At 32.9% G+C, this 22444-nt stretch overlaps 1 protein-coding gene across 1 annotated transcript in view; it reads left to right on the top strand.

The window, feature by feature from the left end:
- LOC126812117 (guanine nucleotide exchange factor VAV3) overlaps window positions 1–22444 on the top strand; it is a 60138-nt gene that overhangs the window by 9748 nt on the left and 27946 nt on the right. Inside the window, exons 5-16 of the mRNA XM_056103538.1 lie at window positions 1488–1559; window positions 3675–3795; window positions 4750–4854; window positions 5292–5360; window positions 5906–6103; window positions 6527–6622; window positions 7155–7226; window positions 8354–8427; window positions 8942–8960; window positions 10201–10292; window positions 17103–17148; window positions 21109–21129. Of these exons, the coding sequence (XP_055959513.1) occupies window positions 1488–1559; window positions 3675–3795; window positions 4750–4854; window positions 5292–5360; window positions 5906–6103; window positions 6527–6622; window positions 7155–7226; window positions 8354–8427; window positions 8942–8960; window positions 10201–10292; window positions 17103–17148; window positions 21109–21129 (985 nt within the window). The remainder of the gene's footprint in view (window positions 1–1487; window positions 1560–3674; window positions 3796–4749; window positions 4855–5291; window positions 5361–5905; window positions 6104–6526; window positions 6623–7154; window positions 7227–8353; window positions 8428–8941; window positions 8961–10200; window positions 10293–17102; window positions 17149–21108; window positions 21130–22444) is intronic.

The raw sequence follows: 22444 nt of genomic DNA, 5'->3' as shown, positions 1-22444 counted from the left end.
TGACCAAAGTATTGTGTTGACAAAATGTTAAATTCCGCCCCACCCCAACCCTTCTTCGATATAATCATATCATAAACAAATCAAGAGAGTTCCTAATCTTTTATTAATTTAAATTTTCATCCATTATATTCTATGTTAAATGATAGATAAAGTACCTATTAAAATAGCTCTTTGAAACATTGTATTTTATTTATAATATATATACAAGATATGAACAGATTTAATGCTAGGTTCATTGATATTTTTGAAGTGAAAAATCTTCGTTTCCGTAATTGGAAATGAAATGTCTCTTCTTAGGATTTATTAGTTACTCGGCAATTTAAGAAAAATATGGCCACAGTACAGTGGGTTATTGAGGAGCTATGTAAATGTAGGTTAAAGTTCAATTCAGTTTCGGAGGGGCTGACAAGGAGTAAAAGATCCCTTGGCAGTTGGAATTCGATATAAGAGTAGGCCGTAGTGCCGCTGTCCGGGCAAAATTTCCCTCATAGCACACTGTATGGCATATGCCCGTCTTCATTAGCCCAGGTTAGGAGCAGGACAGTAGGACGTTAAACTCCATTTCATTTCATTTCAATTCAGTTTACGCAAAATTCGAAATCCAGCTATAATGGTTAGCAATATTCACAGATCAAGAATTGCACCACTCCACCAGTCCACTATGTTGACTTGAATGATAGATAACAAGAACTAACAGCATGTATCTTAGCATCATCATAGACCACAAGATTATTTTTACGTCACATACAGAACCAATAAGTTTCAATTATCTGTCTTTTGAAACACCTGTTATAAAAGAAAAATTCCCTGTATCAAACATTGATTTCAGCATCACTTCATGTGGCAAAATTGCATGATTTGCATTGGATTCTGTCAGTATTTACAAATGTAAATTTAGCGATATAAAAACATTTGCTGTGGTTAGAATTGGCCACATGACTGACCTAAAGATGTATTGTAAGGAAATTTCTTAAAATCAGCTTTTCCGTAAAATCTACCACATCTTTCGATACTGTTAGAAATGATACATGTACATGTAACTTCAAAAAGCTGAATCAATTGGGTTTTCTGTGATAGGATGTGGAATTGGGTTGATCTGAATTTTACACTGAAATTTTTATCTTGAGTTTTACACTGAAATTTTTATCTTGAGTGTTTAACACAAAATCTGTTTGACCTGACAGAATTTGTATCTGTTTAATGTTTTGATTAGAGTTTTTGTGTTGATCAAACAATCCGGTCATGTCAGACAAACTGTTTAAAATGACAGGTACAGAGATCTCTCTTTTGGACATCAAAAGATTAAATTATAAAAAAAAAAACTTTTTTCCGATTGGAATTCTGGCTTTAATCCACACTTGTATTAATATGAGAATATGAAAAAAAAAGATAATCTCTGATATTGAAACAGAAGTTCTGTGATTATGTTGAGATTTTAAAAGTTTTGATGTTGCCATGTTATTTGAATGAATTGTGTTTGGTTGTAGTGGTTTCCCTCCTGATAACTATGGCGAACATGACGATGAAGATATTTACGGTAATCTTCAGGACTTAGCCAAGTAAGTAACATAATCGTTATTAATATCCCATCATAAATGTTGTAAATAATATATTATGTCCTAAATGTTGTAATAGAATAGCTGAAGAGTTAATTAACACAATTGTTTTTATTACTAATAATAAATATCTCTTGATCGTGAATATGTGTCATATAGTTTTAGATAACCATACTTTTGTCATGAGTAGAGATTGTGAATGCTGTTATTCTACGAATAGTTTGAACATAACTGGACTTACCCCCAAAATAATGGGGGGTTGGATGGCTGAATGGTTAGCGTGTACACGTTGTATCGTAAGGTCTGTCATTGAGTCAACTGGCGTGGTTTCGATTCCCCGGTTGTACGTGACAAGGAGTAGGGTCGCCTGTCCAGCCTCGTGGGTTTTCTCCAGGTCCTCCGGTTTCCTCCCACTGCTAAAGACCCCTACGCGCAAGCGAATTATTGAATTAAAATTAAACCATATGTTAGTCCCGAAATGACCTAGTTTGTGTCGAGTGGACGTTAAACCCCATATCTATCTCTTTCTCTCCAAAAAATAATCATAGAATTACAAGGTGTTCTATTGGGTTTTTTTTCTCTTAATTAAATGTTACATAATAAATTTGATTACATTTCTGTGTGGATTAAGTCATGAAATGTTGGATATTGTCCAAAAAGTGCACCATTTGGATGAGTAAATTTAAATCCAATTTAATTAAAGGAAGAAAACTGGTCTATAGAAAGTATAACACCCTGTGATGTGTTAAGATATGGATACCTTAGACCGTCATGTGTATTTGGAATGCAAATCAGTCAGATAAATTATTATCTCATGAAATTTGATCTTCAAGGTTAAATAAAAATTTTAATTATTTATTTCGTATAAGAACGAAATTATTAGCTTTATGAGAGAAATCTGGGATGGCTACCTGTTTTATTTCATTCACTATATCTTCACATCTGACTGGTATATATAATGAATGGAATCTTAGTTATAAACTTACTTTTATCTGATGTGTTTATGACCAAATATCAAATTTTCCTTGGATCAAGCCACGCTTAAATGTAGTCGGATTGATTATTTAACATTTAATTAAGAAAACAAAATTAATATATAAACAGGGCTTGCCACGAGATGCGAGCAAGCACTCGCACGTATGCAAAACTCATGCAAACTTGTTTTTGCGTGAGGAGATAGTCACTTGCACACATCGTTCAATGGATAGTTGTTACCAAACCCGTTGCTATTTGGGTCAATATTTATTGTTTTTACAAAATGGACGCTGTAAAACTGAAAGATTGTAACAGCCATTGTACCCCCACGTCGGACACAGATTCCAATGCTATCAATTAGCATGTTGTACATCACAATTATGTTACTTTCTAATCCGTATTGACCAATGACAACACGTCAGATTTTGTCAGCAAGCGATGTTAGGGAGGTAACTGTTTTGTTTTTAGCCATGGGCTACAAGGGGATTCCAGACTTACGCCGGTCTAAATTGATAAATAAAAGAAATATCAAACTTTGATATGTATAACTTAATAGACTTTTTCTTTTTGATTTTATAAAACATATGTACATTTCTGATATTTGGTTTAAACTTGAAATCAAGTTGAATTTGCGGTTCCAGTTGAGCCTATTGCTCACGTAAAATTAATCAATCACCATTCTCGCGCAAGGTTAATTTTGTGCAAATGCTTACTTGTTTGCCATCATTTTCTTCATTGCAAGCCTGTTTAAACCAGTAGATAACCTCTCCGCTTGGATTCAATTGAAGTAAAAGGATGCCCATCAAAATCATAGGTGGCGCTTTTCACCTTGTTATATCTGTAAAACACTGAATGGAATTCAACCATTTTGTCAAGTGGTGTTAGTTTTCATCTCTTCAATTCATTGTCTTTGAAGTGTAAAATATGTTTTTGTAACAGAATTATTTTAATTTCCTCAGAAAATTTTCTAAGTTAGGTATTCAGGATCATGGCCGTCGTGAAAAGATATTATTTTTATAAATCTTCATATTTAAATGATGAGTTACGTATTCAGAATCATGACTGTCAAGAAAAGTTATCATTTTTTATAAATCTTCTCATTTAAATGATGATATTAATCTATCATTGTTTAATCTATTTAAGTGAGAATGAACTTGTAGACCAAGAAGATATTTATGATATTGTTAGTCCCGACCAAGATGATACAGATGATATTTATAATGATATCATGCAATTACAAGGCCACAACAGACGATCCTCTGAAGTACGTATGCTACTCAAAATCTGTCAGTGTAGGCATGTCACTTTCATCTTCAGACTTAATATTCAGGCTCTGTTACTCACAGATTTGTTTCCAATAAGCAAGACTCTTAATTCCAAGTGATATCAAAGTAAGATGCAAGATGCCTTGTGATAAGGGAAAATGGTCGGAAGTAAATTGGACACAAGTTGAGTCCAACATGGCCGTCGCTAGGGTTAGGGTTCCTAACCCTAGTCAAATAGTAATTATATATGATGGCCATGTTGGACTCAACTTGGGTCCAAATTACCTCTGATCAAGGGAAGATGCCTTTCTGAACTGACAGTAGTCAACCGGTAATGGTACTGGACTCTCAACTAGAACGTCTTGGGTTCGAATCATGGAGTAGGTCAAGGAGAATCTTGTGATTCTTCAAGCCCCGTTCCTACTCGAAGAGTATGCGAAAATGCCACTGTTTGGACCAATTTCTCCTCCCTGCATTGTACACAAGGCCAAAGAAGAATAACTGTATATATAAGTCTTAAAAGAACTGAAGTTTTGTGTTGACTCGGAAATTATATATTCTTATTTAGCTAAGACTAGAAAGCTTAGTAAGGTCTTGTGTATTCAGTAAAAGATTAAAAGCAGGTTTGAATTTGATCAGATTATTGCCCAGGCATAAGTCATCCCATCGTTCATCTATCTGCATTGATAATATACAAAAAACTGAACACTGAAACAGACCAAAATGTTCTATATACAAGATATCGAAACAAACTGAAAAGTTGAGTATACAAGATATTGAAACAAAACAAACTGAAAAAGTTGAGTATACAAGATACTGATGAAACAGTTCAATAGACAGAAGGCTGAAAAAGCCCCAAAAAACACATTATGCAAGATATAGCAATAAACTGAAGAGTCTATATCTGATTCCTGTGAAAAATTTATGGTTTATTTAATTTTATAATTTTTCAGCGATCGTTGGGCCTACCACCTCCGACATGTAAAAGGGAACATTGTGTAAAAGAGTTAATCGACACCGAGAAAAATTATGTTGATGCATTGGAGATGATAGTGGTGGTAAGTTATTCCAAGTGTGTTTCCGGACTTCAAAGGTTTCTCACTAATTGTCCATTTGGGGCTGAAAATCATACTCTAGTGGGTCCATTTACAATCTTTAGAAGAAAAAATTCTGGTTATCACAGAGTTCCTGAGAACAAAGTTTGTTAAAATAAGTATTTCTTATAAAACATTTTACAGAGATTCAGATAGTTGTTCAGAACTAGAATAATCCCTAAATAATCAATTCTATTTACCAAAATATATCTGAGATTTCTTGTCAAATAGACAACTCCAGCCATTACATACATGTACATATTTTTCAGCATTTTATTAAACAAAAGAAATTCAGCATTTTATTTTAAAAATTTCAGCATTTTATTAAAAAATTTCAGCATTTTATTAAAAATTTCAGCATTTTATTAAAATTCTAAATATTTTTAAAAAACATTTTTCAGCATTTTATTAAAAAGTTAACAAATTCCTTGTCACTTCAAGATAGAGAGATTATGTTCCTTAATATAGAGGTATGTATATTTAAAGAACTGTTTTCCAATATAATGGGAGGAGTCAAAGTGGCAAAGTGAGTAGGAAACATCCTCATTACCAATGAAGTCCCATTCAAAAAAGAGTAGGCACAACCGTCGCTGTCATGGCAAAATTTCTCTCATAGCACACTTCATGCCGTCTTTGTAAATTAGTGCAGTTGCTGCAGAATAGTACAAATTTAAAATCCATTCCATTTCTATGCGGAGGGTTGGATGGCCGAATGGTTAACGTGTACACGTTGTATCGTAAGGTCTGTCATTGAGTCAACTGGTGGGGTTTCGATTCCCTGGTTGTACGTGACAGGGTGTAGGATCGCCTGTCCAACCTCGTGGGTTTTCTCCGGATCCTTTGGTTTCCTCCCACTGCTAAAGACCCCTACGCGTAAGCAAATTATTGAAATAAAATTGAACCATATGTTAGACCTCGTTTGTGTCAAGTGGATGTTAAACTCAATTTATTTTTCTCTTTCATTTCAATGCATAGTAGTGTAGTCATACAGTGTATATATTTTCATTTTTTTCAGAAACTTCATGATATTCACAGGAGAATGTATGATGACTTGTATGAAACAGTGTTATCAGCAAACCCCAAAATAGCAGATATTTTTATTCGTTATAAATCTGAACTTATTTTATATGGTGCATATTGCTCTAACTTGCCTATTGCCCAGGAAAGAATAGATAAACTTTGTGAAAGCGAGATGCATCGACAGAAGATACAAGTAAGGTTTTTTTTATACGCCCACATTATCCGTCTACAATTTTTTAAATTATCTGGATTTGAAAATTTGATTGCTGAAAGTAATCATTGCTGACAGCTGAATTTCCTGAAGTCTTGCAAGAGACATCAGGAAATTGAAGAATAAATTTGTATTACTGTTTGCTTTATGGGTGTAGTCAAAGGGGAGATAATATGTATATTGGGTCACAGAGGAAGAGTTACCTCCCCTTGATTTTTTGATTTTTTTTATCCCATGCTGCTAGCTTCATATGTTCTCTTGTCTTCTTAGAGATGACTTGTATATGACCACAATCAACTGTTAATGAATGCAACTTGATGATACTCGTTGGAATCCACAGGTTTCTTCTGAATGTTATCGAACTTGTTCTAAAAGATTTTTGTTAATCTTTTGTGATTATTTCAGGAATGTGAAAGACAGGCAAATGAAGGTAAATTCCATCTGAGAGATTTATTATCAGTACCCATGCAGAGAGTGTTAAAATATCATCTGTTATTAAGGGTAGGTACATGTTAGACATGCAGGGTTGGGTCGGGTCTGAATAAATGGAATGTAATGGTTCAAGGCATGGCTCCATTGGATATATGTAATACCCCAAATATTATCTGTTATTAAGGGTAGGTACATGTTAGAAATGCAGGGTTGGGTCAGGTCTGGAGGAGTGGAATGTAATGGTTCAAGGCATGGCTCCATTGGAAATTAGTAATACACTAAAGTCTGGGTTGTGTTGGTTGGATTTTTAGCCCCATCTTAAGAAGTCTTGTCAGTTATACATCTCAGTCTGGCAACACGAATTTGGTGTAGATGTGGTGGCGCCGGGGATAATTTATAAATAAAATGTACTCTTATTGTTAAAGGATAGCGCTAAACCTTTGATTCAATATTGTCCTTACTCTTCAACATTAAAAATATGAATTAAAGCTTAATATAAGTTCAGGCAAAACTTGCCTTGTAGCACACTGGATAGCTTATGCCTGTTTTTGTTAACCAGATATTTAGAGAAATATTTATTCCATCGAATGTTTTTTTAAAGGAATTAATCAGAAATACAGACAAAACGCATCCTGAACGACAGCCATTAGAGAATGCTCTAGAAGCCATGCAGGTTAGTTTTTACTTTTATTTACCCAAATTAGAGCCTCTGATCTTACGCTAAGGGAAGTTAAAATATGATATGGTGAAAGTTGAATCTCTAAAAAGTAATATTGGTCTAAAAATGGCATGATATAACACTGTAACCCAGGTATCATTTAATCTTGTGTATCTAGCACTAATTTCTTTCACATATGTTTAATATCAAATTTTTGTTTAAAATTTGTAAAAAACATTTAAAATCACCATAAATCATCTAATTTGTACTTGTGTCCAGTTTAAAGCTGACCATTCAATTTTGATAATGAGTGTCCAATTTACAAGTGTTTAATTTCTCAATCACTGTTGAAAAATAAACAACCCATGCCAATTGATTAATGATGTATAATGATTAATATTTGAACAGTGGTCAGGAAATTAAATACTTGTAAATTGGACACTCATTATCAAAATTAATCAGTCAGCTTTAAACTGGACACAAGTACAAATTAAATGATTTTTGGTGATTTTAAATGATTTTTACAAATTTTTTAAAGGGACAATAACACTCTTGCTGACTTGACAGCTCCAGAAAATAAAAAATAGCCTTATTCTAAGTACTAGATGTGTTAGTGTCCTACCTGTTGTGTAAATTATCCATTAAATCCTATTTTACTTATCCAAAGGGTTCAAAAATATTTTTAAATCCAAGTCACATTTGAAAAGCTTTACGTCAGGCTTTTCAAATCATTTAGTTGAATTTTTCAAATTTTTTAAATTAGGCGTGTTAAGATGAAATTTGTATCATCAATTAATTGGAATATTGTAAAGTAGTACAATTTGTTGACTAGAATAAAGATTGGGACATATTATTTAGTTACAACAAGAGTGGTATTGAACCTTTAAACAAAGATCTGATATTAAACAAATGTGAAAGAAATTAGTGCTAGATACACAAGATTAAATGATACCTGGGTTACAGTGTAAACAAGCCATTGCCACCTATAAGTATTGAGTAAAATCTTTTGATGGGCCTCTTTTTAATCTGATTGAATCCAAGCAAACTTAATTATTGAAATAAAATCCTACCATATGTTAGTCTCAAAATGACCTAGTTGAGTAGATGTTAAACCCCATTTCTCTCTCTGTTATTATATCTAGGATTTATCACTATATGTTAATGAAGTTAAAAGAGACAATGAAGCCTTACAGTTAATAGAAGAAATTCAAACAAGGTCAGTCAGAATTTATGTTTTATGACAATTATTGCTGTCAACCTTTTCCATCCGACCGGCGTCCACAATTACTTGGCTAAAGTTATCAGCTGATTGACTTTAATTTTATACAGTGTGTTTATGTGCATGAGACAAAGAGGCTGAAATTGTCATGAGAGGAAGAATCCTATTGATTTTCAATAATTTCTGATAATTACTGCCTGACTGAAGGCCCCATGATCAATTTGGAAAATGTTGTGGATGCTCTAGAGGCTAAGGTTATATCTGCTGGCTTCAAATTTATACACAGTGTTTTTTTTCATGAGATGAAGAACCATATTAACATCACCAGTTCATTTTTGGTATGTATCCCACTCTTAGGATATTGTTGAGTTGACGCTAAACTCTGCAAATGATTCTGCATAGAATTTTCACCGCTGTTATTCAAAATATCCTGAAGAAGCAATCACAGGTCTTTTAAAATCTTTTTTGAGTGATTTATTTATGTTAAAATTTTTATTCTTATATATTTCAGCATTGTGGATCTTAAAATGGTGAGATTTTATTTTAATAATAATGTAAACCAATGATTCCTGAATGTGTCTATCTAAAATTGAAACAGTATAAGCTGCGGTTCGAATCGTTTAAATTGGTAGTTTAAAATACAGCTGCCATTGCATATAAAGCAGTCAACAAATAACGATGCATTCTACACACATGAGCAAATAAAATTAAGATGATGCACAGATTAACAAACAAAATTAAGAGACATTGTCCAAAAATTATGATGCACACTACACACATAACAATAAGACATACTGTCATCAAATAACAATATAATAACTGTCAGCAAATAATAAGACATACTGTCAGCAAATAATAATATAATATACTGTCAGCAAATAACAAGACATACTGTCAGCAAATTAACAATATAATAACTGTCAGCAAATAATAAGACATACTGTCAGCAAATAATAATATAATATACTGTCAGCAAATAATAAGACATACTGTCAGCAAATACCAATATAACATACTGTCAGCAAATAACAATATAACATACTGTCAGCAAATAACAATAAGACATACTGTCAGCAAATAACAATAAGACATACTGTCAGCAAATAACAATAAGACATACTGTCAGCAAATAACAATAAGACATACTGTCAGCAAATAACAATATAACATACTGTCAGCAAATAACAATAAGACATACTGTCAGCAAAGATACCTGAAGGGAAATTTACCCCACTCTTATAATATAAAGATGATCCGTGCATGAGTCATGTATTGGGAAATTGACTAGGTACTGCTTTTATCGGATTGGTCAGCTGCACAGACACTACCCTGGATTTAAACTCATTGTACTAATATGGGCACAAGGAGGACAGTTGCCCGCATGTCTAAAGCATGGGATTACCATCTTTGAATTAGCAGACTATGATGTCATTGCCTGATTTTAAACTACCAGAATTGTCCTTGTTAACCTAGTTCTCGTCATGGTACTAGCAAACGACATCAATACATTAACCAGAGCTTCTTTTATACAGAACTCAAGATAACCTCTACTGTATATAGGCCCTATAAACAAATAACAATAAGACATACTGTCAACAAATAACAATGCACAATGCAGACATTAACAAATGAAAATAAGACATATAACCAACAGCTTATTGGATGTTTTATTTATCTGCAAGTATTAGTTCCGTTTGCTTTGCAACCATTTACTTTAATATTCCAATGAAAATTAAAATTTTTAATTCTATTTCTGTTTGAAATTTGCAGCCAGCGAACACATCTTTGCGTGATTATGGCAGGTTTCAGAAAGATGGTGAACTTAAGGTTTTATCTCATATGGAGTCAAAAGTCAGAAACAGGTATGTTAATATTAGTTGTAGTAGTGGTTGGATTCCATTGTTTATATTCTTATTTCCTTTGGGCATATTTCCCTTGTCTGTTTGTTTCGATTCCTCGGTTATACATAGCAAGGTGTAGGGTTGCCTGTCCAAGCTTGTGGGTTTCCACCTGGTCCTCCGGTTTCCTCCCACTATTAAAGACCCCACGTTAAACCCCTTCCCTACCTCCTTCCCTCTCCTTCTCTCTCTCTTGTTTGTTTGAATATGGCGAGGTTCATTATGTCAATCATCTTTGCTAACATTGTTCCAGATAAATTCCCCCAAAAATCATGACCCTGTGTATATGTTAACATAACAATGTTAGCAGCAGTTGTAGTAGTCCATATTCTTATTTCCTTTGGGCATATTGTAGCAATTTTTTCTTTTTCTTTTTTTTTATGTCAGTCGTCTCCGCTACATGCTTTCTAGATAAACATCCCCCCAAACCATGACCCTGTAGATTGTTTTGACTGTAGATTGGGTAATAAGTGTAATATTCTAGCAATTAAAATCTTACAATACCAAGAAGAGTAATGTCTTGGGCATACAGGATGTCTAGATTATTGCCATAATGGATGTCTGATTTATGGGCATAAGAGGTGTCTAAATTATTGCCATTAAAAGAATGTATGATTTAGGGGTATAAGGCATGTCTGATCTATGGGCATAATTGGTGTCTGATTTATGGGCATAATGGATGTCTGATTTATGAGCATACATGAGGGAAGTCTAATTTATGGGCATCATGGATGTCTGAGTTATTGAGATAAAGGATGTCTGTTTTTTGGGCATAATGGATGTCTGATTTATGGGGCATAAGGTATGACTGATTTATGGGCATACATAATTGAAGTCTTAATTTATGGGCATCATGAATGTCTTGAGTTATTGGGATAAAGGATGTCTGGTTTTTGGGCGTAATGGATGTCTGATTTATGGGCATAGGGTATGGCTGATTTATGGGCATAGGGTATATCTGATTTATTGGCTTGAGGGATGTCTAATTTAAAGGCACACATGTATGACTGATTTATGGGTGTAAGGGGTGTCTGATTTAATGACATAATGTCTAATTTATGGTATCAAAGAAAACCAAGTGAGCTGCCTTGGACCCCATTTATGTTTAATTAATGTTAGATATTCATGATTTATTTAAGTACAAATTTTGCACTACATTGCAATTTATTCTCTTTTCTTTTGATTGATTTCTTTTTTAGTTTGCTTTTTTTTGTTTTGCTTATACATTACAAGACCGTTTGGATTCATTAAGAATTAATCTGTCAAATGTTTTGTAAACGTGAAATTCGACCATTGCTCTCAGATTACAAATGTGACAATCTTTAATATAAAAAAACTGTGGATTTCCAATATTAGATTTTTTATGTGTAATTGTAATTGTTTATTGCCAAATACACAGTATATAGGGTTTTAGAAAACAATAAAGTAGTGATGGTGGAGATGTACAATTATGTAGGATAGCTCTATAAAGGAGGGGGGATGGATGATCAAATGGTTAGCACATGCGCGCTGTATCATAAGGTCTGTCATTGAAGCAACTGGCATGATTCCCTGGTTGTACATGACAAGGAGTAGGGTCGCCTGTCCAACCTCATGGATTTTCTCCATGTCCTCCGGTTTCCTCCCACTGCTAAAAAAACCTATGCGCAAGCGAATTATTGAAATAAAATTGAACCATGTTTTAGTCCCGAAATGACCTAGTTTGTGTCAAGTGGACGTTAAACCCCATTTATCTCTCTCTCTCTGTAAATGAGATTTCAGCGCAAAATGTACAAATTTTCCTAAATTATTTAACACAATATTATTTTCATTATTTAACACTTCAATAAATTTAAACATTGATGGGTTTTTTCCAATAGTATGTGTCTATATACTTTTCTCTAGTTTGTGTAAGACATCAGAATCATTTTTGATTTTATATCCTGAAATAACCTAGTTTGTGTTAAGGGCATATTGAACCCATCTCTCTCTCCCTCTTGTAATCTTCTGAAAGAGTCAACAGTTGCACCCTGTGTTTATGACATGGTCAATCTGATTAAAACACAGATCCTATTTCGTTTCATTTTTAATACATAGAGGATATTTTTCGTTTTAGAGTGAATAACATATTTTATTTCATCGAGAAGCAAGAAAACTTATATTTTCACGAATGCGTAGCATGAGTGAAAATATAAACGTTTTCTTGCTTAGAGATGAAATAAAATATGTTATTTACGACAAAACGACAAATGTTCTATTTATTTTATGATTTTACAATCATTTTAGGTAAAAACAACTAGCCAGTGGAATAACACTTTTATTTCACTGATAAAACGCGGTATTCCACTACTGATCATAAAATAAACTACATTAGGATCTGGAAGAGTTGTTATATTACCGGCCTTTTGGGTAAAGTGAGGGATTAGCCAATGAAACTGTATGTTACTGCAACTTCCTGGTGTGCCCTGCATGGAACTGTGTTTAAACCACTAGAAACATCAACGCTGATTGATTAATCAATGTCTGACATCATAGGGTCAAAAGCCGCTCATATGACCCCTGACACGACCTTCCTGTACAACTTGTCAGATCTTCATGTAGTGTAGGTCATCGAAAGTATAATAAAACGAAACGAAATATAGACTTCTATTTTAATCACGTTGTAATATGGGAAAGAAATTAAAAACAATTTGTAGTTTGAGAGCGATTGTTAGATTTTTGTTTTACAAAACAAACGTTGGAAGATGGGAGATGAATTCTGACTTGCAATTTACTATATGTATTATTCAATTACTCTAGATTAGATCCGAAGGCGTCAGAAAAGAGGTAAGAAAAATTCAACATGGATTCCGCTTGGCATCTGATCAGCAGAAGAACACAAAATTTGATCAAGTTGTATTATCTCATCATATTTTTGACAAATTTCTGAAACTAGATCATGCATTTTTAACTCCCTCAATTTCTTTATATATACATATATATATAGTTAACCATTTCATTGGTCTTGATTGCTACAGCTCAAATTGTCTCCCCTTCGACTGTGAAGATCAGAAATGTTATCTCATTCAACCGGACGGTGGGGGGGGAGTGGTCTTACGGTTGCAATTTAATTCATAAGGGCTGCCATTGAGTCAAGTGTTATGGTTGCAATCTCATGCTTGTATGTGACAAGGAGTAAGGTCACCTGCCTAACCTTGTGGGTTTTCTCCGGGTCTTCCTGTTTCCTCCCACTGCTATAGATCCATCCATAGAATGGTACCATAGTGTTAGTCTAATAATGACCTAGTTTGTGTCGAGTGGACATTAAAATCCATTTCGATCTATCATTCAACCTATTAATAATACATTCTACGTAATCCCAATCCATTCCTCTCAACCGATCGATCAGCTCTGTACTACTTTTGACTCTGATCGATGAAAAGCTCTGTACTACTTTTGACACTGCTCTTTGTCCTGATCGATGAAAAGCTCTGTACTGCTTTTGACACTGCTGTTTGTCCTGATCGATGAAAATCTCTGTACTACTTTTGACACTGCTGTTTGTCCAGAACGATATTTGCTTTAGTTGTAACTGAGACATTTCGGCTGGAGCAATCGAGTCCATCATTTCATCTAAATTGGAATAAAGAAAAACTAAAAACAATTGTGGGTTTTCCCCTAATTTATCATCATTTCATCCTAATATAACATTTAGTGTCATAAATAGACATCTTTATTAAACTAAATTTAATGTGGGTTTTCCCCTAATTTATCATCATTTCATCCTAATATAACATTTAGTATCATAAATAGACATCTTTATTAAACTAAATTTAATGTGGGTTTTCCCCCCAATTTATCATAATTTCATCACAATCAAACATTTAATATTATAAACATAGACATCTAAACTAATTTAAACTTAGAATTAATGTGGTTTTTTTTTTACCAAATCCGGCATGCCATCTCATGAAATTAACCATCGTATCATGGATAAATATACCACAGTATATAAAGAATTGCATTATATTGGCGGCAGATAGTCAAAAGTCAAAATCTTGCAAATTCGGACAATATCTAAATTTTCATGGCTTTAACTACATTAAAATGAACTATTATTTATCATTTATTTACAAAGAATAAAAACTAAATACCAGGTTACATCGTTTGGAAAATATCTAATTTTTCATGGCTTCATCCACCATGGATGCACAATGATTATTTACCATTTATTTACGAAGAATAACTTCTAAATACCGTGTTTCATCCTTGGAATATATCTAATTTTTCATGAATTCATCCACTATGGATGCACAATGATTATTTATTAATTATTAAAGAAAAGAAAAACAAAATGTCGGGTTATATTGTAGTTTGCAAGGGATTCTAAATAACATCATCATGATACTTATTTTATAATATACATGGTTATAAATTCCTTTATTAATTTCTTGTGCCATTAAATTTTATTTCATATCTTTTATTTTTGGTTTTAATATCATAATCATTGCCTGCTTTTATTATTTCTAAGTTTTGGATTTTTGCTTTTTGTTTATTACTTATCTTTACCTTTAGTCTAATTTATTTAACTGATTTTTTTTTTTTTTTTGTCATTTTTTATTTACGAGTTCGCAGTTAGTTTTTAAATTTTTATTTAGCTTTTAGTATTCCTTAATTTGAATTAATGAATTTTTTAATAGTATTATTTCTATTTGAATTCTTAGCGTAGCTTTTTTTTAATTTTTAAAATCCGTCTGAATGTCTGCAATCTATTAATTCATGTATTGATTATAATATTTCATCACGGTACACATTCAAGAATAGGATCCAAAAATCTAAACAAATTGAATTCAAATGTTGAATTTTCTTACTTTTTTCCTTTTATTTGCATGGATTGTAATTGATATAAAATATCTTTTATGTATTATATTTATACAAGTATGTGTGTTGTTCAACATTTCAAGAACTGTATACATTTAAAAAAAAAAAATACATAGAGTAGCCTATCAAGTCAAATGGCGTTGTTTCTATCCCAGGCACATGACTAGGTGCCTGCCTAACCTCCTAGGTTTACTCCCATTGCAAGCAAATTATTAAAATTAAATTGTGTCAAATGGAGGTCAAACTTCCTCACTAAAATCTCTGCATGGACCAAGGAGAACCTTCAAGCATGGCTGTCTCTTGTCATGGGTAACATCCATGGTTTGACAAAAATATTGTACCTAGTCATTTGGATGAGACAAAAAAAGTGAAGTCGAGCCATGTACATCTGTGACCCATCACATCAAAATGGGTAGTAAATTGGCCATATTGAGTTATGCACATTATCACATTACTTGCGTTCCACGCTTCATTTTGGTACCATTCCTGGTTCTGTGTCATGTTCGGTGGTCGAGATATCACCGAATACATCCAGGTCAATTGGAGAGAATTTCAAAACCAAAGTTTTGAGAAAATCAAGGTTAAAAATGAGTTATTGAAAGATAAAATGCCTTAGCAAACCCTTTCTTAGAGTATATAAATAAACATTTGTGAAACATTTTTATAGGCCCACATTTTCATGTGGACGTATACTGTTGTCGCCCATATCCATCCGGACGTCCATCCACAATTTGTTTGTGGACACTCTAAAGGTCAAAATTTTTATTCGATTTTGACGAAACTTAAAAATATAGGTCTATCTACCAAAGATCTCTATTCTTTTCGATTTTGGCAAGTTTCGGACCATAACTTCATGGATTATGGCCTCAGATTGTACGAAAAATCACGTTTTTAGCTTGTCGACCCACTGGAGGTCACAATTTTCATCTGATTTTGATGAAACTTGAAATGCATGTTTATAACTAAAAGATCATGGTTCCTGTCTTTATTTGCGCATATCGGATCGTAACTTCCTGAATTATAGCCCCTGATAGTACGAAAAATCACATTTTTAGCTTTTGGTCCTTCTAGAGGTCACAATTGATATCTGTTTTAAAAAAAACGTTTGAATATGTCACCTTTGTGGACCCTCTAGAGGACACAATTTTGATCCGTTTTTGATGAAACTTGAAATGCATATTTATAACCCAAAGATCTTGGTTCCTGTTGATATTTGCACATATAGGATTGTAACTTCCTGAATTATAGCCCTTGATTGTACGAAAAATCACGTTTTTAGCTTGTGGTCCCTATAGAGGTCACAATTTTTATCAGATTTACACCCTAATGATAGTTGAGACCAAAATTGCCTGACAAAATCGGATTGTAACTTCCTGAATTATGGCCTTGATTGTACAAAAAGTCGCTTTTTGTTAAGCTTGTTCTCTATCCATCTCTTGCAAAATGTGGGCGTATCTTGCCTGGCAGCTGCTGGTTTTGTGAAGATCTGAGAGCTGACGAAAATTTACATAAATTTTTATTACGAGTTCTAGCACAATAGAGAACTGTGCGACTTACTACACATTTCGATGTGATGGGTTACATATACTGATGTCCAAAAGAAAGTATACACACTAAAAGTATGACTAATTTTTGTTTAGATTAAAAACATTTGATAAAGCATTACTGAGTTTGTCTCTTGCATCCAAACTCAACATTTCTAAGTAAAATAAAAATGTGAAACAAATTGACATTCTACCCAAATACCGTATACCATGGAAAAACGACTTTGGTTGATGCAACACAAAATGCACAGTGTATACTTTCTTTTGGACATTAGTATATTAGTGTGTATGTAAAATAACCCTGGTCAGTTGGAAGAAGAATAGGCAAAAGAGTAGCCGTGGAGGCAAAAGTATCCTACCTCGCATTTATTATCATTATTATATTTTTCAGACATATCTTTCTGTTTGATAAAGTTATGTTAATGTGCAGGGCTCGGGTAAATATTCTACTTTTATTTTTTCCATTTTAAAACATATTTTGAAATTTATTTTAGCCTCACAAATATATCCATTTTCTATTTTCAACCCATCACAAGTTTTACTTCACGTTAATTATTTCACTGATTAGCATACAAAAGCCTGTTATTCATGGAAGCATAAAATGTTTGCGATCAGCCCTTCTGCTCTTGATGAGAGCTATTAGATATAGTTGGCTTATTAACAGAACAGAAATTACCGAAATAATTTTTAAAACTATTTGTACAACAAAGGTGTACGTGACAGACGACCATCTTAATGTAATAAAATAAAATGAACGTTAATTTGTAATCAGACGCTGATTTTGTGATTATTATTATGTTTTAATGGTAACGGCTTTTGTTAATTTCATCATCATCCATTATATCATATTTCATTATAATATACACTTCTTTCTAGAATATACTGCTAGCGTAATATACGCTAGGACCTGACTATGGCACAGGATCCTTATTCAAGAAAACTTTATCAGAATATTTTTAGAATTGAAGCCTTGTTTTGAAACTAGTGCTGAGCTGAAGAGCAGTCGGTTTCCTTAAAATATGTTAGCTGAAGTGTTTTATCAAATAAGACCCCTTGTTCACTATCCAATGGGTACAAATATGGCTGCCAATTGTTTTATAGTGAAGCCCTTATCTGTAGTGTTTATGGTGGAGGGGGAGGGACACCTCACTGTGCCTGTGTATATTCATGTTCCTGAAGCAACAACCGCAAGTTTTACACCATCTAGACATTGCTGCACTGGTTTGCAATTCCCGAACTTATAGCTACGTTATCTCCCTTTACCGCGTGAATGATAGCGTCCAATCAGAGGTTGTGACACAAACACACTCAAATCAAACATGGCGTTATCTCCCTTTACCGCGTGAATGATAGCGTCCAATCAGAGGTTGTGACACAAACACACTCAATTCAAACATGGCGACCTCCACGGAAACCTTGACATTCAGTCATTGATTGGCCCCAAGGATCAGTGTTTATAGTGAAGCCCTAGTATATTATATAGTTTGGTATATAACAGTACTATAAACTGGTATTATTATAGACTCTATTATTGTCTCCATATTCAATTTCCTATATGTACCTATAGAGTATATCTTATAGTATATTTTAGTTACGTATTTGTGAACTTTGTAATTCAATATTTCAAAAAGATCAACTTTTGTGAAGTATGATTTTATTCTTGAAATTTAAAATTGGCTATTATTAGCTCAGTTAATTCGATGATATTTTTATACAATTAAAAACAATAGTTTATTTTTAAACCAAATTTTGCAGAATCAAATTTGGAACCGTTTTAATTTTTTGTCTCAAATGTTGATCGCATAATTAGTCCTTTGTAGTGAACCCAGTTATTAGTTCCGTTATTGTGACAAAATTGGTTGTCTCAGTGATTGACTGTCACTTGTCACGTCATACATCATGTCACGTCACGTCACGTCACATTTTCACCACTGCCTGCTACAACTAATTTTTATGAATTTATCAAGATGGATGGTAAATAAGCCTGAAAATAAATGTTTGTTTTATTGAATATGACCCAGTTATAAGCTCATCGACTCAGCCTCAATTTTTACAAACATTTATTTCTGGACTTTTCGTATCCAAAACTAATTCTTTTAGTTGTAGTCATAGGTCAAAATAAATTGTGCATATTCCATCTAAAAACTAACAATAATAGTTTTTATATTCGGATATCGTTTGCTATTAAATCTTTAAAATACAGTGTCATGTTTTTATATATAGTTTTTGAATATGTTTTTTTTTTATAAATAGGTTTAGAATAGGTCTGTTAGTTTTATATCTTGCATATGTTATATCGGAATTACTAGTTCGTTTTCGTTCTTAACTAATGCCATTCGCATCATGTATTAAATACAATATCATTTAAATTGAAGGTGGTCAAAAAAATCATTGTGGTTAGATTTCATTAAGATTAATGGAAAAAAATCCCTCTAGATTAACAATTCGTACAATACTATAATTGTGGTTTACGAAAATTAATGGGGGGAAAAAAAATGCCTTAAGTAAAGATTTGTTGTACGACCATGGTTAAAAATACCTGTAATACTCATTGCAATACTATTAGGCAGAAAAGTAGGATGTTAAACCCCATTTCATTCATTGAAATACAATTATTCTCGTTAGATTGTATCAGGAAATATCAATTATGTTGATTAAAGAAATATAAATCTCCCTAAATAAAGAATTGTTACTCAATTATGGTTAAAATCCTCTGAAAAACTTATTAAAAGACAACAATATCTATAGATAACTGATAGTATAAAAATGTTTAAAACTTTCATTGTTAGAGCAGTAGCTATATTTAACTTTGATATTTTGTGAATACTGTCTTTTTCATTGACCAAGAGCTGAAATCTCTAATGTCGAGGATTTTTAACATAACTTGTGAAAAGGCTTCATCGATAAACTTTTTAACCCTAACCAGTTAAATTATTTTAGTTTTAAGTGTTCTTAAAAAAGGCTTCAGAAGAACTTTTTTTAGAAATCAATGCAAAGGCCTCTATAAAAAATAAAAATTAAACATAGGCATTAACGACAATCCATTATTATTGGACTATTCCAATTAATTCCTTACTGTACAGAAGTTAAGAAAAAAGTGAAAGTCGATGAGTTAACAGAAGACAGTAGGTTTTTGAAAAACAAAGTGCTTTCAGTGAGGTGTATAGAACCAAATAGCATTGAAACTCAATAAACCTGGAGTCTATCCACCATTGGTTACAAAGCGCAATTTCACTTCTTCTAATTGGAAATAAAAAAATTCCTTGAAGTAATCCTCTTTTTTTTTTCAGACGTACGATTTTACTCATTTTAGAAATGTTTTATTATAATCCTTGAATCAAATACCTGCTTTGCTTTATTACATGTTTCATTAAGATTTCTGTAAACCTTAGGGCCATTTAGCGATTGGAAATATAATAAAGATAAGAGGAAACTTGGTTAGTGTTCTTGAGATTTCGCTAGTGGGTTTCAAGCAAAATCCTATTATTATGCTGATTAGGAAGTGAACATACATGTTGGATAAATAAGGATATGTAGTTTGAGGGCACAAGCAAAATTGCGATTTGTAAACCAGTGTATGCAGATCTATAAGCAAACTTTAATCTGGGGCCAAGCCAATCATGATAGCACCGTGACAATATAACTTGCGCTTAAAGTTTAGATGCGTCATTTTACGCTATGGGAATCACTTGCAATCTACAATGTGAAAGTTGAATCCCTAATAGGAGTATCGGCCCAACAATGGTTTAACTTCATTCAGTATTTTACAAACATAGAGGCAAGCACATGTTAATTAATCAATGTTCAATCTGATTAATATACAGATCTATATTTCGTTTCGTTTTTTTATACTTTCGATGGCCTCTACTACATGAAGATCAGACCAATTGTAGTGGGAGGTCTGGTCAGGTGTCATAAGCGACTTTTGTCACTATGACGTCAGACATTTGATTAACCAATCATCGTTGATGTTTCTAGTGGAATACCCACAGTTCCGTGCATCACTGCAACAGACCGTTTCATTGGCTCATCCCTCATACCAAGCAGAACGCGATTTATATAACAACTCTTCCAGATCCTAGTGTAGTAAAGACAAGTAAAACGAAATTTTGAACTATAAAAAAAACAAAACGAAATAGGATCTATGTTTTAATCAGATTGATTCAATGTTAGAACATATTAGTGTGGAATATAAATCCTTGACAAATTTCATAATTTAGCGAAAAATGTAAATGACGCATCATTACTTTATTAAAAAAGCTAACACAGTCTGGCAGGCAGTGTTTGAAAACACGTTTACCTCCCCTTAAAAACTCACCAGTTTTAACTACATTTCTGTATTTATTTACCAACTGCTTTTGTTCACATTTTTCTTTTTTCTGCCTCCCATTTATTAGATGGTGGATAAAATCCTTTGGGTAAGAAATTAGACGTTTCAGCACATAATACGAGATTACCTCAAAACGACTTGATGTTTTTATATTAACAGTGGCTCTTGGGATAGGTTGCATGCTCTTTTGTTTCCAGCAGTTACCATACGTACACAGTGTGTGTTTTTTTTTGGATGATCACGAATGTTATTGCCAATTCTTGATTGGTCGATTGTGCATGAAATGGGTTTAAAAGTTTAGCTCTTAGAGTACATTTGTTTGTGTTTTTGGGAGTGCCTATTTGCATGCAACAAGTACAAAATTTAAGGATTTTTATTCAGATTTAAATTCAATGTTATGTATGATATTTACACAACTTAACAAATTTCCTACATTTTTGTATAACATGATTCATGAATGATGGAAATACTCTAAATTTTCATTAAAAAAAAAACAGAACTGAGAAAAGTCAAAAATTAAAAGACAAGAGTCATTGTTAATAAAACCTCTGGTCGATGAGATTAGAAATTCTCCAAACAGCCTATTCTTTATTTCAGCATCATTCTTCCTCCATCTTTTGCATCATATTTAGCACAGAGTTACCACCCTTTCCCCCTCACATAGCAGCCATCTTTGTTTGTTGTTATATTGATAAAACATTGATTTTTAGAAACATTTTTTTAATTTTTGGCTTATTAGTATTATTTAGGCTTTGATAGAATCCTACAATGTTTTATTAATATTAAATGTAATAAAATATATATAATTATAATAAATAACTCATATATATATATATATATGTAACATTAATTTATAATTTGAAATCCTAATTTGGTTTGCGCCTGCTTGAATACCTGTTCATATTTATCATCTGCATATTTGGTTGATTGTTAAAATTATTTTTTATGTTTATAATGAAATCAAGCAGCAGAATTTACAAATACTTTAGTAGCTTTTTTATTGTAATGATTTTATATGTACTTTAACTGCATGAAAAGATTTATTAAAATTGATTCACCTCAAGAAAATGACAAGAATTTATTTAGAGATAATAGTATGCCGTTCATCTACATTGTCTTGTCCTGCTCGCGATCAACTGATCATCTGCTTATCAAGCCATAACCCGTCTTCATTTATCTTGCCATATCAACTATGTCTACGATACCCAGCTGTAAATGGTTACGGGTTGTCTATCGTAGTCTACAGTTGACTATTGCATGCACTTTAGATTATAAGGCCTGTCATTGATCCCAGGCTTGTATGTGAAGATCAGGGTTTTCTTTTGGGTCTTCTGGGTTTCCTTCCATTTATAAAGAACCCAAAGAGCAAGTTCAGAAATGACCTATTATGGCTGTTAAATCGC

The sequence above is a fragment of the Patella vulgata genome, chromosome 1, assembly GCF_932274485.2.
Source record: "Patella vulgata chromosome 1, xgPatVulg1.2, whole genome shotgun sequence".
NCBI lineage: Eukaryota > Metazoa > Mollusca > Gastropoda > Patellidae > Patella > Patella vulgata.
The sequence above is the reverse complement of the archived record's forward strand: the minus strand, read 5'-3'. Positions and strand labels throughout refer to the sequence as shown.